Genomic DNA, 16725 nt, shown 5'->3' on the forward strand with positions numbered 1-16725 from the left:
CTCCAATGGAGTACAAATGGAACATCGTCGAGCAACAACTATACCTTCAACTACGACCAGCATTAACCGTCCCTGTATTGAGCGACCACGTGCAACAGGCATGGAACTCCACCCCGTAAACTGACTTCCGGCGCCTGTACAACACAACACATCGCCGCGGACAGGCGCTCTCTCCGCTGTAGAATACACGACGCGTGGCGAGCACAGGGCGCGGGCGGAAGTTTGGAAGCCGTGCTGTCGGAAGGCGAGGACTGCGTGCCGTCAGACGTGTATCTGTTCCTCCTGCCTCGGCGGCGCGTGACCTCGGCCCGGCGCTGCGGGCCCCGCGGTTGCCAGGCAGCGCCAGTGCGGCATCACACGGCAGCCGCCCTCGCCTCCTGCCGGCCGGCCGCGCCCACGTGGGGCGGGGGAGGCGGAAGCGGCGGCGGAGGCACAGCGGGCCGTATTGATCGCCGGCAGCGGCAGCGGCAGCTGGGGGCGGCGGGGGCGGCCGGAGGCGCACCGCGCTGGACCGGCCCGCCGGCTCCGGGAGGCGAGACGCGGCGCGATGTCAGGCTGGGCTGCCGCCCGCTCCGGAGTTTGCTGTGCCCGCCGTCACACGACACGCCAAACAGCTGCCAACCTCAAGGACATGTCCCACTGCCCCGTAATCGCCAGATTCGTCCCTTGGTCACTCCTTTTCGACCCCTTATGTCGAGCAAAAAATGTGTGTACAACTATGTTAATTACTTCAAGAAGCTGTTCAACCCTTCCAAAACCGCGTTTTCTTTAAATATCGACGTCGGAATGTAGAGCGTCTTTCCAGACGGCGTTGGAATGAAAGTAAAAGTGTGTAACTGTTGAAACAGAGCAATGGTATCACAAACAATAATAATTTGTTTCAGAATATTTCTAAAAACTTAAACTGAGTCTCTAGTAACATTGTGCGCGATGAGGTGGCTGCTAAAATAAAAAATGAAAAAAGCTATCGTAGAATTATTACGGGGAACGGTACGGATGTAGCCGACATTACAACTTGTGTCCCCAATAAACGTTTCTGCAGCTCTGAAAGACACATCATTGTTCGTTCTAATCTACCAATCGGCAATCGAGCATGACTAACCATTCGAGTCACAGGCGACACTACTAATCGGCTTCGAGTACACGTAAATTCAATTCCTCATTAAAACGTACCGAAGCATCTGCGAGTTTTCGTCTTATGCAACGACTGTCAGCGGATCGAGTCTTTCAGTGCTACCTGAACTGAAGATGACAGACAGCAGGTCGAAATAATTAATTCGGTCTTACGTAATAGTTAGACCGCGGAGGTTGGCAGTCGAGGCCTTGTTTTACCTGGCCGCCGATGTCACAAACACCGAAGCAAGTCGTCGCGATGCAAAAGCGAGTACAATCGCTTATTACTGGAAAGACGTGTGGACGGGTTGCGACACTTCTAAGATTTTTACAGAGATTCTGCGAAGGAACTCGCTCCCCTTTCAGCAGCAGTTTGTCGTCGGTCGGTCTACCGACGAAGGCTATCTACCGACTCGAAAAAAGCGCAGGTCATTCCAGTTTCCACGAAGCGTCGCAGGACAATTGCACATAGGTGTAGGCCGATACCGCTGACACCGGTGTATTGTAGGATATGTTTTACGCTTACCTATTACGACCTATCTGGAGGACAAAAATCTCATCTAAAGCTGCGAATCCGACGTCACGCTGTTCGTCCACGTGGTGCAGACAGAGGCGCCCGACTTCCAGGGAGTCACTCACCTCAAGGTTTGCCGCCTATGTATATAATAATGTAAGGTGCCCAATGACGATTACTTTTATCTATTTACAACCTAACAATCCGGGCATTGCCTGCGTATTCATTTTGCCAATTTTCTATTAGAAACGAAAGAAAAAATAAACTTTATTTGTAATATTACTACCGGAAAAAATTTCATTTACATATATTCGTGAAAACGTCATTGAAATTATGAAACAGTCGTACAATGAAGTATGTATAATGTAGGGATGTGTAAGTACAGGTGCTTTGCGTGTCCAAAACGCGACTTCGTCAACGTCGCTATGGCGAGACACTACATAGCTCTACGGACGGCTATTGTTTTGACCTGTAGCCTTTTGCGCTTTGTAACTGAAAGCTGTCAAAACCGCTGCCAGGTGTTTATGGGGATACCATCTGCAAAATAGAAGTAGTGATACTGAAGAAACAAATTTAAACGTCTTGCATAATGCGGCAATTTCTTATGAGTCTCATTGTTTATGACGTCATATCTTCTGAAGTGTGATAGGTAGGTGGTTCTGACCCCTAACAGCAAGGTATATGTGCACGACGCTTTCCGAACATCTAGGAGCGTGCAATTTGGCTGTTGACCTTATTTCGTAATTGACAATATATCGTGTGAGAAACGGGCAAGGTGAGTATCACACGGGCGTTTCTCTCTAAATCGGTGGTGATTTTGTGGGTAAAAGATCTTTCGTCTCAAGGAAATTTATTACACCACTGGCTCCACAACGAAGATGACGTGCTACAGATGCGAAATTTAACCGACAGGAAGAAGATGTTGTGATATGCAAATGATTAGCTTTTCAGAGCATTCACACAGGGTTGGCGCCGGTGGCGACACCTACAACGTGCTGACATGGGAAAACCGATTTCTCATATATAAACAGTAGTTGACCGGCGTTGACTGGTGAGGAGAAATGCGTACCATCACGTTTCCGACTTTGATAAAGGTCGGATTGTAGCCTATCGCGATTGCGGTTTATCGTATCGCGACATTGCTGCTCGCGTTGGTCGAGATCCAATGACTGTTTGGAGAATATGAAATCGGTGGGTTCAGGAGGGTAATGCGGAACTCCATGCTGGATCCCAACGGCCTCGTATCATTAGCAATCGAGATGACAGGCATCTATCAGCATGGCTCTAACGGATCGTGCAGCCACGTCTCGATCCCTGAGTCAACAGATGGGGACGTTTGCAAGGCAACAACCATCTGCACGAACACTTCGACGACGTTTAAAGCAGCATGGACTATCAGCTCGGAGACCATGGTTGCGGTTACCTTTGACGCTGCATCACAGTCAGGAGCGCCTGCGATGGTGTACTCAACGATTAACCTGGGTGCACGAATGGCAAAACGTCATCTTGTCGGATGAATCCAGATTCTGTTTACAGCATCATGATGGTCGCATCCGTGTTCGGCGACACTGCGGTGAACGCACGTTGGAAACGTGTATTCGTCATCGCCGTACTGGCGTATCACCTCGCGTGATGGTACGGGGCGCCATTGGTTACACGTCTCCATCACCTCTTGTTCGCGTTGACGGCACTTTGAACAGTGGACGTTACATTTAAGATGTGTTACGACCCGTGGCTCTACCCTTCATTCGATTCCTGCGAAACCCTACATTTCAGCAGGATAATGCACGACCTCACGTTGCAGGTCGTGTACGGGCCTTTCTGGATAAAGAAAATGTTCGACTGCTGCCCTGGCCAGCACATTCTCCAGATCTCTCACCAATTGAAAACGTCTGGTCAATGGTGGCCGAGCAACTGGCTCGTCACAATACGCCAGTCACTACTCTCGATGAACTGTGGTATCGTGTTGAAGCTGCATGGGCAGCAGTACCTGTACACGCCATCCGAGCTCTGTTAATGCCCAGGCATATCAAGGTCGTTATTACGGCCAGAGGTGGTTGTTCTGGGTACTGATTTTTCAGGATCTATGCACCCAGATTGCGTGAAAATGTAATCATATGTCAGTTCTAATATAATATATTTGTCCAATGAATACCCGTTTATCATCTGCATTTCTTCTTGGTGTAGCAATTTTAATGGCCATTAGTGTATATTGGATCTGAGAATATGTTGAAGAACAGCGGACCGATGTTAAGGATATAGGTCTGTAATTTTGCTGGTTCTTTCTTATACCCTTCTTATATTCAGAATTCAACTACGCTTTTTTCTAGTCGCTTGGGACTTTGCGCTGGGCAAGAAATTCGCAGTGAATGGAGTGTAAGTAAGGACGCAGAGTTCTTTAACCACGGCCGCGTGCCCGTCACCAGCGCCGTATTATGTGCTGTTTGCTGAGCACATGTCAAAGACACTTGCCAATGACAGAATTACACGACAGTTTTGATTAGCATATTAACTTTGGATATTACGTACTTATCAATGGCGATGTGCTTTTACTTTTATTTATCTACCTTACGGCGACAACAGCGAATATTGAGAGATACATACAGTTTAGAATTATATGTTTAAGGATTTAGGCACAAAACTAATACTTACAAATTCTTAAAATCAATAATTCAATATTACTTAAAGGAGGACGTTTAAACTATAACATTAGGACTGTTAGTTCAGCATCTGTTGAAAAGCCAGGTGACAGCAGAGGCGGCAGCATTAATGAAGTGACTGGGTACTCTCTGAAAGGGCAGTCTCTGACAATATGCTGGACGGTTTGTTCTCGGGCGCCACAACCACAGGCTGGAGAGCTGGAGAGTCCCCACTCGTGCATCAGAGCTTTGCACCTGGCGTGACTAGTTCTTATCCTATCCAGTCACTTCTCTTCAGATCAAATCCTGGTAGATCTTGATGTTTTACTGTTGCAGCATTCCATCTCCTGCACCACTTCTTGCTGTTTTCTTCATTATGCTACAGTGGAGTATGCGACTTTAAGCGGTCGGGAGGAGGGTGATTTAATGATGAATGGAAGGTCTCGAGGATAGTCGGAGTGATGCAGCTTCCTCCATTCTCGATCGGTTGGCGGAATGTCCGCAGCTCGTGGTCGTGCGTTCTCGCTTCCCACGCCCGGGTTCCCGGATTCGATTTCCGGCGGGGTCAGGGATTTTCTCTGGCTCGTGATGGCTGGGTGTTGTGTGTTGTCCTTAGGTTAGTTAGGTTTAAGTAGTTCTAAATTCTAGGGTACTGATGACCATAGCTGTTAAGTCCCATAGTGCTCAGAGCCATTTGAACCATAATCCACTAGATTTTTGCTTGTGGAAACACTTAAAGGAAGAAGTGTATAGTAGTCCACGCACGGATATACACGACGTAATAGCTCACATGCGTACTGCTCGGACAATGGTGGATGCAGGTGAGTTGCGCAGGGTACAGCGAAGTACGAGCCAGTGAGTGACGAAGTGTTTACAAATGCGAGGTGGTCGCTTTGAACATCATCTGTGAAGTGAACGTTCCTAGCTCGTGTACGTACCGGCTTTATGAAGATGAGTCTGAAACATCTAGTGTAGGGTACCTGTTGTGTTCTCCCACTGGATACAGACGATGTTACCGTATCCACTATTATTTGCTATTTGCTTGGTCGTTTATGTCTCAAAGTAGTTCATTTTATCTCTTAAAGTTTAATTAAAGGTAACATTGACAGAAAGAAATACAGAAGATACTGTGTTGTGGATACTGTTAACTGAAAAGTTAGGCGCGAACGCGACTCGCACATCTGCGAGTCTGCATATACGTTCGGCGCGGCATTGGCTCGAGTCACGGAGCTAACAGGACATCTCACGCGACCTGTTTTCGGCCACTCTGGACGCAGTTGCAGCGTTGCCAGAGCATGGCTTGTGTCATCGCTTTTCTATCGAGCCTATTGGTGGGACTAGGTTTTTCTAGAAACTCTTTTGTCTCAAACTGGTACGAGGAATCGCGTACCAGCCGCCAAATGCGAAGTTTTTTGTTCACCTTGTACGTGCAAATTGCAGAGCACTAGTTGTTCAGGACAGTATTTCTACTCTGGTTAGCGTCAGTTCGGAATATTTCCCACGAAATTTGCTGAATATGAAATAAAATACTGCTTCAGGCAAGTATCAGTTATCACCATACACGTGCAGTTGTCGATCTTAAATAGCCGAGCAGGTGCACAACTGATCAGTAGAGTAGTTTTCCCGTAAATGTTAACACGTTTTCTTTTATCGCCATTCCACGTCAGACTGGCAACAGAAAGACTAGCTTTTGTGTAAAAGAAGTATAGGTCAATACAGAACGTAAATTTCTTCGGTGATCTTTTCCAAAAGTGTTTGTCTGGAGCGTAGGCTCGTATAAAAGAGAGCTGTGGACGATAATGGTCAGCACAGACAGCGAGACAACAGAAGCTTTTGAAGTGTGGTCCCGCGAGAGAACGCTGAAGATGGTGTGCGTGGATAGGGTAAGTAATGTGGAGGGGAGGAAGACAGCCCTGTGCCACAACGTGAGTAAAAGAAGGGAACAGGTAGTCGGCTGGTGGTAGGGAAGGGGCGGGTAGAGTTATACGTGTCGGTCAAATTACAAGCGCGGAAGATTGCCGAATGCGCGTGAGGAGCAGTTTGCCAGCAGTCTGGTGAGAAACTCGAGGCTCATGGATCGTCGCGGGGCGGCGGACGTCTGTTTTGTGGGGACCGGGCAGGCGCTGGATGCCCACCCTGTGACGTGCACCGTATTCACCCGCGACTAGGGCTCGTTCGCTACAGCACCAGAGAACACGTCGTGGCGGTCCTCGGGAGACGTCGTGCTGACGGCCTGTGTAGGGGGAAAACGACAGAGACGCGGGGCAACTACACCGAGGGTGTAAAGTGTGGTACGAATTATAACTCTTGCCGTTACTTTTTATCCGACCCGTTTATAATTCCACAAGTGAAGTGCTTTCATAATTTATTTATTTACGTAAAGCATTAAATGTGGACTTTTGGTTGCTTTTAAAACGTTAATAATTGGTGCTACACGTTCAATTTGTGTTTAAATAAATTAACAGCAACTTTTTTATTTATATATGTCGAATCTCTGTCTCTCTCTTCCAACTGGTTAGGTTACATCATAAATAATTCTCTTTCGGTAAATTCTGTGACAAAGTGAACAGAAAGCATATAAGATACAATTGCTTAATAGCTTAGTGTGTTAATCGTTTAGTGCCTTAATAGCTTAGTGTGTTAATCGTTTAGTGCCTTAATAGTTTAGTGTCTTAATAGTTTAGTGTGTTAATAGCTTAGTGTGTTAATCGTTTAGTGCCTTAATAGCTTAGTGTGTTAATCGTTTGTTCTTCAAGCGTATACTTCGGTAGTCGCATTTTTTTCTTTTTTTTGCGAGAAATAATTCTCATCATTCGTCAATTTTCTTGGAATTTCTTTCGTTCCTATAGTTTCACAATACGAATCATTCTTATAGTGTATATTGCACTGAATTAACTTCGTTTAACTTTTTTATATCTTTCATTTCCAAGCCAAGCAGTGCTTCGGCCTTCATCCAGACGCAAAGTTCACTGTTAAGTAATCGCCTACTCATAAACATGGACGAAAAACTGAACTAACTTATTGGCACTATATGAAAAAAAAAAAATATCAGATAGACAATAGCAGTGACGTGAGGCGATAACACAGTGCACTCGACTATAATGATTTATCAATGCCAAAGCGAGGGAATCTTTTCATTCATTGCCACCACAGACTGGTCTCACTCTGTAGTTTTCGTTGGGTTGTTGGCATCAGTAGGAAGGGTCGGTCCCAGCCAGCAACGGACGTGGACGCGAAATATCGACACACCCCGCCTCCCCCGACCGGACAGCGCAGTAGAGCCTCGTCATTTTCCTTAGGCCTGCAGGTGAGTAGTAGGTTGCACTGGATGATTTTTAACATATTCTCAAAAACCTAACTCTACGCCTCGATTCGCTTCTTTGAAACTATTGGTAATAGTCTTAAACGGAGGGTTCCTGAATTGAGTCGTTGTCAGTCACGAATTTCGTGAAGCTCGAGTAGAGTCGCTGTGCGACTCCAGGAGAACTGATGTTCTCCCCCTGCCATCCTAAGACAAACAGTCGGCTCTGGGAAGGACTTGCTCCCATTGCCACGACAGAAGCCCCAGAAATAGGCTCGTGTCGACTGCTGTAAGGATATTCGCAACGTGTCCAACCGAGGAGTTGCCAAGTGCGCGCGCGACTACGTAACGAGCCGACGAAGGACTGCCGTGCGGCTAACTGCGCAACGAAACGCGGAGTGCGAAATATCGAGTCATCTGCTGCGCCTGTAAACAAATCGTTTTATGTAAGAGAAGCATAGTTACATCCGTTTGCGTAGTTAGTTGTTCGTTAAGACTTTTGCAGATTGCGTAAAAAATTAAATACCACTGTTTCTGGATTTGCGTGTGTTCTGCGCGGTGCAATCTTTCGCATTAGACTTGACGAAACTATTCTATAAATGAGTTGATTTTTACGCGTCGTATAGTCTGGCGTCACATACTGATAATGAACTAGCTTCCTTTTCGTTATTGCCCTTGCCCGTCGTGATACTTCGAAGTGAAACACGGCAGTTATTTTGAAACGTTTGCAAGTGAAACATGTCGTGGCCGGCCAGTTTAGGTTTGGTGCATTTTAGAAGCTATAATGCTTCGTAACAGATGTAGCTCACGCATCGAAATTGTTGTTAACGCTGGAAGGAGAACCGCACGTCTTCCGAGTCCCGAGTAAATGAGCGATGTAAACTGGCGCTCGGCCGCTTCGGGCTATTGGCAGAGGTGTACGAGTAATCCTTCCAGCTTTGCTGCCCCGATCTCCGCAGAAACCGTTAAAGCAGCTCAATCTGAGAGAGCACAGATGTAATGAAGCACAGTGGTTCAAACAGGCCGGCCTGGGAACGTTCACAGGACCCGTTCAGCCTGTACATCTGACAACATCCTTAGCGACAGATTGGTGTATACTTGTATAACTATTTCGTCGTACACTTCTTACATAGAGTGACAGAAGAACGATAGTCCACCACAAAAAAGACTGAGAAACATGTTGAACAGTGTGTGGATGGCGAAAACACGAAGAGATGAAGATAGAACAGTAATAAAAGTGGTAGTGTGACCTCCAGACCAGATGTGAGGAAACGCAGATCAGCAAATCGTAAATAATTACATTTTTTTACAAAAAATCGCGAAGTGAACTCTTTGATAATCTATAACTAACAAAACTGTATCATTATAGATCCCAACGATGATGTGTTAAAACAGTAGAAGGCGAAACGCGTATGGATTAAACAAAATAAATAGCAACAGGAAAAGGCAGTATGATTTGCAAAACAAGTATTTATATGCTTGCTGCGGAGGATGGCCACCAAACAAACTTGTTAAATTAGTGTATGTTTGCGTAGTTATTTTCACTGCAGCACGCTTATCGTAACGGTGGGGGCAGCAAAATGAGCAAAGCAAACTTAAAGGAGATGGAGGAAATATTAACAATTGCGGAATATATATACCAGTCACGAGTCAGGATAAAAGTTGTCGTGTGTTTATGAGGCAGCATGAAATAAATCGGTACGAGTCTTCCAATGCAAATTCTGTAAATAGTTACGAAACACTGCATTATGTTACAACATGTTTGTAATTTTGATCAGCTGCTTCCTCACTCCGTAAATATTTTGAAACAGGACGAAGACACACCCTGGGAAAAGTAATTACAATTGGTGTAACTGGGATAATATTAGGCTGGAACACACTAAGGTTACACAAACTAGACTTCTAAAACCTTACTTTAGTTGGCGTTGCAGAATCATAGACATTTTCAGGTTCTTAGGTGCAAACTAGCTCGACTTTCGAAGATAGTTCTGAAAGGTATGTGCTGAGGTCTGATCAGGGTAGATCTGCGAAAAGTCGGTGGAATCAGTATAATGTCTTTGAGTAGGAGAATCTTTGATGGTTAAGAGAGCGGGGCGCGCGCAGTAAAAAACTCGGGAATCAGGCTGATGAAATGGTACTCATCTGTCATTGCCGTAATTCTGCTGACACTGGGGTTGTGGAAGAAAGCGTCTTGCATTTCCATATTGAAGTCTATTATTCGAAAACTGCCTGCCGTTATTACGGAAATGGTTGTCTCTATTCTTTTGTGTTTCCGGGAAAGAGTGTCGAGTAGATTGTGGAGTGTGTGTTTCATCCAGTTCAAGAAGTTGTAAAACATCACGAAAAGTGTTCAAGTTTTCTGTGCGATTCCCTGTCAGCAACGGAACTCTCAATGATCTAGGTAATTTTGAAATACAAAGCTGAATGAGACAGGAAGGGCTGTAAGGTTCAGTTAAATTTTGATTCTGTTGAATCATGTGGTCAAAATATTGTGTGAAAGTGCCAAAGTGTGAGTTATAAAAAGGTGTGATCTTTCACAGCACACAGCACACTGTGAAGTGAGATTCCAGTAAGCACCAAGAAATTGTTATTAGAATGACTGGAAATACAAACATTGCCGTGCAATGTATCTCATTCGCGATGCATGTTCGACTTGCAAGAAACTGCATACAAGTTCTAATTGATGTGAGATTGGCCAATTTGGAGAAAAGAGAATGTAAATTGCTGAATCCAATCAAGAGGATGTAAATCATTCGCGTTATTCCGGAAAGTCTTAAATTTCTTGATTGACAGGAAGTATTTGTAATGTACATTGTCTTGGCGTGGAAAAGAGGGAGCATCGTGGGGCAAAGGAAAATTGCCTGGGATGTACTACTTTCTACAGGGTAATCTTGCGCAAAAGGAGCCTGTGAAGACAAGAATGGGGCCTGTTTTTGCAAACGGATTTTCCTGCTGTTCTGGGACAAGGCGCACTGTCGTCCTGTAATTGTTGCTGAATATCGGAAAGTTTACTATGATCTGAATTGAGTTCTCGTTTTTGTTGTTCATTAATAGTAATTTGTTTACTCCTAAATTTAGCCAGGGCTTGGTATTCAGTTGTCTCTGAAAAGGGCACTAGAGTTATCTGATCTAATTCATTTTCTGCATGAGCTTCCAAAGCGGCTATTGTTTCCGTTATGTTTTCTAATTGTGAGTGGAATTGCTCGCCCTGTTCACTGACCTTTGTTTTAAGTTGAGTGACGTCAGATGTCAGGAATTCGGTACATGATTCTAAGGCCTGTATGTGCTCTGAATGAGCAGCGGAGGTTTGTTGCAACTTTTCAACAGAGTCAGGTGGAAGTACAGCATTGATTATGTCCCTAAGCTCAGTAACGTCGCGCTTATGGGTTTCAATGATAACCTGTTAATTTACTGTCAGTTACTTCTTTAAATGTGTCGATAGTTTGGGTTAATTTCTAAATGCTACCGGTGATGTATTCGTCACGTTTTGCGTTCTGTTCATCACGCTTAGCATTCTCTGCACGGTATTGAGCAAATTGTTCATCACGCTTTGCGTCACGTCCGCTCAGTAGTCGAAGGAAACAATCTGAATTAGCTTCAACTAGAGCTGGGAATGTCACCTCAGGATTTGGGTGTTGCAACTCCTACTGCTGGGGAGGGTTGCTAAAAACTGTTTTAGAATTCTCAGATGAAACAATTTCTCTCTCTCTGTGGAAGAATATTGCAAGAGAAATTGGCTGTCAGAATCAACCACATGGCTTTGTGAAGGTTGAATTAAGATGAAGGAGTCATGGGAAACTAATTGGCTTACTGCATTCTGAGAATCCGAAGGCAGAACAGGAAACGATGCGGAATTTTGTGACTCTGTGGTGTCATTACTTGCCGCAGCATTGTTGTCGAATTCCTGATCACTTTGTGAAGTAGGAGGGTTAGCTGACAAAACTAGGGCATTGTTCGATCGTTGTTGCTTCCGCGATTTTGAGGAACTGCGTACTTTACCACCCTGTCGATTTGTTTTGGACATCTTGAGGGAGACAATATGGCGGACAAAATTTCGAAATGGTCGTAATTCACAAGACGATATTTAGAACACAATAGGTAAAATATTTAGAATAGACACATAAAATCAGTATAAGCAGAAGCAGAGCTAAAAATAAATATTCACAAACGTAGCAGCAAACGCAATATTAAGCAACTAGCAATGCAGTGCACAGCTGAAACAGTGGTGGCGAAAAGAATGATCGAAAACAAAGTCCACAGTTGCAGAAAATATATCCAAGAATGTCACCACAGAGTTGCCAAGTGAAAGTATCTATCCAAAATTATTTCCTTTTTAATTAGTGAAAGTATCAGTGATAAGATTGTCCCAAATTAATTATTCGACAAACCTGCATCTGACTGCGTCTGTGACCTTGTTTCTTGCCCTCCTCCATTTTGCCAGAAATGCAACATGTACTTGACTCAGCAATCAAGTTTGAGAGAATAATGCCGTTTGTGCAGTGACATTAAGACGGTACTGAAAAATTAACTTTTGGCCCTGATGTTTACTTAATGAAATTATGTCTTGACTCGAATAATGCCAGTTGTGCAATGACATAAAATTAGTTATTCGAAATAACTTTGCTCTGATAACGTTAGTTATACCAAAATCGATTTCAAACCATGAGCTGCACATATATATTGCATAGAGGCCTAATTTTCTTTACGTTCTTTCATTGGTGAGTAACTTTACTTTACTACTCATTTTCATATTCAATACAAGCAAAGTGTGTGGATTATGATTCAGGCTTTTAGATTTAAACAGAATGTTGATATCAGTATATATATTGTTAAAATTTTAAGTCATACACAAAACCTACCATTTCCAACATTTTTGTAGCACAAATCACTCTTACAAAAAATTTCACGAAACGCTTACTGTGTCAAACCTTGGACATACAAATCCTAACTCTGAAATCATTATATACCTCCTCTCATCTACGTGCTGAAGTTTCCTTAGGGTAACTGCACAGCGAGCGCGACTCGTACCTTAAAGCTGTCCACGCACGTCTGCTTCCTCCCGCCACCTACCTGCCTCTCCCGAGTGTTTTTTTTTTTTTTTTTTTTAAACTGCGCGCGCCTGGCTCTCTTAAGCCTCAAAGATCCTCCTACTCAAAGATATTATACTCATTCCACCTTGCGGTTGGCAAGACGCGTGTAAACTTCACACAATTCCCAAACTTGGCTAACCTGTAACTTGCTTCACAATAATTGTACTTCTGCGAAGTGGTGGTTTTCCATATCTTGTCTGGGTCATTGACTGCACCATATTTAGAAGAAATCTGAGTGGGGGGAATCGGATACGTTACTTTCGTCCATTTAACTGACGTGGGACTATTCATCACGGTTAACGTATTCATCACGGGAGCTAACGCAACCGCAGATTCTGTGCACACTCTGACACCGATTCCATCTGGCGCTGGATACTCAATGTTAGTGCTGACAGTTCTTTTTCGTTGCCATTGGTACTAGTATCATTCGTTATCGAATTTTATTTGCAGTAGAGAAAAAGATCATAATGTCAACAGAAAAGCGCAGAAGGTTGAGGAGGTGTTGCACTGATAGATAATTCCGTTACTATTTGCCAATTTAAGGATTTAGAAACTGCCTGCAGGGCAGATGAGCACACGTATTCTGCTCACGTGACGCAGAATTTCCCACTACTCTGCCCCAATGTATTTAGAAACTGAAGAATCGACGTAGAAGCGCAGTGGCCACAAAATGATCCACCTGCCTCGATAGCGGCCTTGCTTCGGCGAGTCTGTGTAAATGCCATTCCGATCGAGGTCACTCACCCGTAGAGCCACGACGACGACCACGTCTGATGCGGACAACCCGCTGTTCCGGCAGCCCCTGACATTCCCTGTGGGTTTTGTGTGGGCTCATTTACCGATAGGGCGGCCATTGTATCCCATCTTCATAGTGACCCCTTTTACTGCGGGTACGGCTTTGCAGTGCAGTCTGCGGGCCAGCTTGCCCGACCGACAGGCTCGTGTGCGTGAATTACGTCACCGTGACTCCCAGGCTATCACTCCTACGACACGTTCAGTGCTCCAAAGTGAGCAGCATGGGCTTCTATGTGGAGTGGCAGGGATCGACATTGTGTTCATCAATATAAGATTAATGCCTGCCTTATTAATAGGTCTCAGCGGAGACAGTGTTCATACAGAGTAACAAGAATCATACAATGTTACTCGTAGCATCCAACAAACATTAAAAAACTACTCCAAACTATAAGCATTGTCATTTGTGTTTGTGGTTTGTGGCATAGGCTAATCGCAGCCGACAGGAATGCCTATCAAACACGGTGTGGCCAGTAAGCAGCTTCTTCGTCCTTGGGAGAGCTCGTCGTCGTGGAGCGAGCCGCAGACAGATCCCCGCTGTTTCAGATGGATTTTCGTTCTGGCAGCTCCACGCCACAGCCTTCCACACAGACCAACTCCCCTCTTGACCTGAAGGGAGGTTTCCAAAACGCGCCACCCATCCTGCAAGATGACCGCATTCAATCTGAAGAATAAAGAAGGCTCTCCATCCCCACCCCCCCTTCCTGCCTCCAGTCTATGGGTTGCTGGTTGATAGCCGTATGTGCCACGATTCCTCAAATTCAGCGGCTTTTATTTGTTCAGCCTGGAAGCGCACTCGCAGCTAAAATCTGTAGGCTGAAGATCAGGCAAAAACTAAACCCTTTCACATATTGCTGATATTAAACAACCTGTGGCCTCGTTTCAGGCTAGACCTATACCAACACGGCAGGCGAATTCTACTGCTGAACAACGGAGAGCTCTGGTTCAAGTTCTTAAGATGCGACAGTGCTTCCCCCAAGGTGCCCCAGATAATTTCCGCCTATACCTTCCTTCGGTGTTAAAGCAGTCTACTCTCTTGAAGAGTGCTCGGTCGACAGTTACTCCTAGATATGTGCCAGAGAAGCAGTATTCTAGATGTGAATCTTCAGGTTTTGGCGGCGCAAAGACTGTTCCATTAAGTTTCGGGTGTGCAGCCGCAAGAATTCTCCTTCTTCTAATATTTCGGCTGTATAACGTCCAGCCATCTTCAGAGTGAGCCGCAAGACTGCCGCTCCCTTTGTAGTCGCATGCGGCCACAGATGCAAATGCGCCAGAGACGTCGGTCGGCGGCAGAGACGTGCACAATGCGCCAGTTACATCTCTGACTCCGCAGTCGATCTGTGTCAGCATGTCGATATATCATTGTGAGCTGCACCACAGTCTAACAACATAACAGTCGCTACACTTCGCCTCGATTTTATTGCCTTCAGCGCCAGCAGCGCTCCAAGCGGCCGGTAGGTTGAACTGCGACTTCGGAGCGATCGTGAAAGCGAATAGTGATTGTTTATTTTGATTTATATAATTGTTTTTACCATCGGGAGCGTTTGTAACGCAATAAATTGCAGCAGCAATAGGCAGAAGACACCACAGCAGTCTTTTTTAGGTTTCCTAAGGATCCTGAGAGGTTCATACCATCATGTTACTAAACTGTTCGTCAGGATTCACTTGCAAATGTATGTGTATAAATGATGATTGTTTAGTTGAAGACCTTATGAAGAAAGACCCGCTTTACCTGTATAATAATATTAGGTTTTGTTCGCTACATTTCGAACAAAACCACTTCATGAACGCAAACAATAACATACTCGTGTGGAATGCAGTACCCACACTGTATGACATTCCAAATAAGCCACCTCAACTGACGATTATGAGGAAACTGCCACAAAGATCCGACAGTCAATCTAAAGCTGTAAAACAGTCCTATGACACAGAAGCAGCCAGTTCAACCCCTCCATGTATTAGTGCCAGATTCGTGAGAATCGTCAACACAGACCTGCTTTGACGATGAAGTGGTTAGATTAAGTGCAGCTGTTCGTGTCTTACAAAGAAGTGTGAAGTGTCAGGATGTGCAGATCGCTAGACTTCGAGCGAAACTATTATGGGACAAGGATTGTTTGAAAATTATTCAAATATTTGATTGTTCGTGAAATGAAACGTAATCAGCTCATTATAATGTTTTCAGCATATTTCTCCCACTATTTGTCAGTTGCTTGTCCCACTTAGAATAATATAAAGATGAAAGTCGTACTTGTTGCAACAGGCGACAATGACAAACACAGTAGGCCTACAGAACAATAAACGAGCTGTCCATCGCTTTTGCATGTATAGATACATGCGTGTGCTTCTTACGTGTGAATCTGTGTGTTTATATTCTTTTGATATCAACGTGGTAAGCTGCAATTCTGTCCAATGTCACAAGTGTTTCTTCACGAATGTGTTGTAGCTTGCCACTCTATTCATGGTTTTTGTCCATACTTGCGCTTATTTTAGAATCATTTTTAAAAACATATATGCCTTCTGATACTACACAAACTCTTGGAGGCAAGAAACTAACTCGAATAATTCGGAAATTAGGTAGGAAATGGATGCAAACAAACATTATGCTTACGACCCGTCTGACGTTCACCTTACCTGCCGCTTGGAGCGCTAGTGTCGCTCCATGTGTCAAACGGCAACAACTTTGACAGCAGCGAGTGTCGCGGATGCTATGTTAGACTGCGTGTGGCTGCACTGTGACGACGTCTTTGTGAGTTTATTACAGCAAGTGCCGGATTCCATGATTTATCGAGGTTGAAACCACTGTCTTTATTAATTAAAGTCGTCGTGAAGCGAATTTCAATTGCCTCCTTCGCTATCGAGTTCCAAAAAGCTGATGTAGTTGCCAAAATTTCGACGCCGTCATACAACATACTGTGACCGGTGTCAATACACCGCTCTGTTACTACCGACTTGTTAAGTTGTAAAAGTCGTGCGTACCTCCAGTGTTCTGTACATCTTTCTTGGGCAGTAAGAGTTGTTTGACAAATGTAAGAAAGGCCACATTCACACGGAAACATTTTCGGAGCAGCAAATCGTCTTTGACGGACCCCACGAGTGCAGCTGTCTTGGGTGGAGGACGAAAAATCACTTTTACTTTGTGTCTGCTGAGAATCCGTCCGATGATTTGTTGTTGCACGCACATCCTCCATTTCCGGACGCATATTCACACAACCCTTTTCCCTCCATTTTCAGTCAGGAATCCGTCCCTATGAAATATAGTTTTAAATTATAATTTAC

General features: G+C 44.6%; 1 protein-coding gene across 1 annotated transcript in view; it reads right to left on the minus strand.

Annotated features, from left to right (window-relative positions):
- Positions 1-261: 261 nt before the first annotated feature.
- The window catches only part of LOC126305093 (transcription factor SOX-4-like), a 127730-nt gene continuing 111266 nt past the window's right edge, over positions 262-16725 (minus strand). Inside the window, exon 5 of the mRNA XM_049992010.1 lies at positions 262-582. Coding sequence (XP_049847967.1) covers positions 262-582 — 321 coding nt within the window. The remainder of the gene's footprint in view (positions 583-16725) is intronic.

Source organism: Schistocerca gregaria, unplaced genomic scaffold, assembly GCF_023897955.1.
Source record: "Schistocerca gregaria isolate iqSchGreg1 unplaced genomic scaffold, iqSchGreg1.2 ptg000246l, whole genome shotgun sequence".
Classification (NCBI taxonomy): Eukaryota; Metazoa; Arthropoda; class Insecta; order Orthoptera; family Acrididae; genus Schistocerca; species Schistocerca gregaria.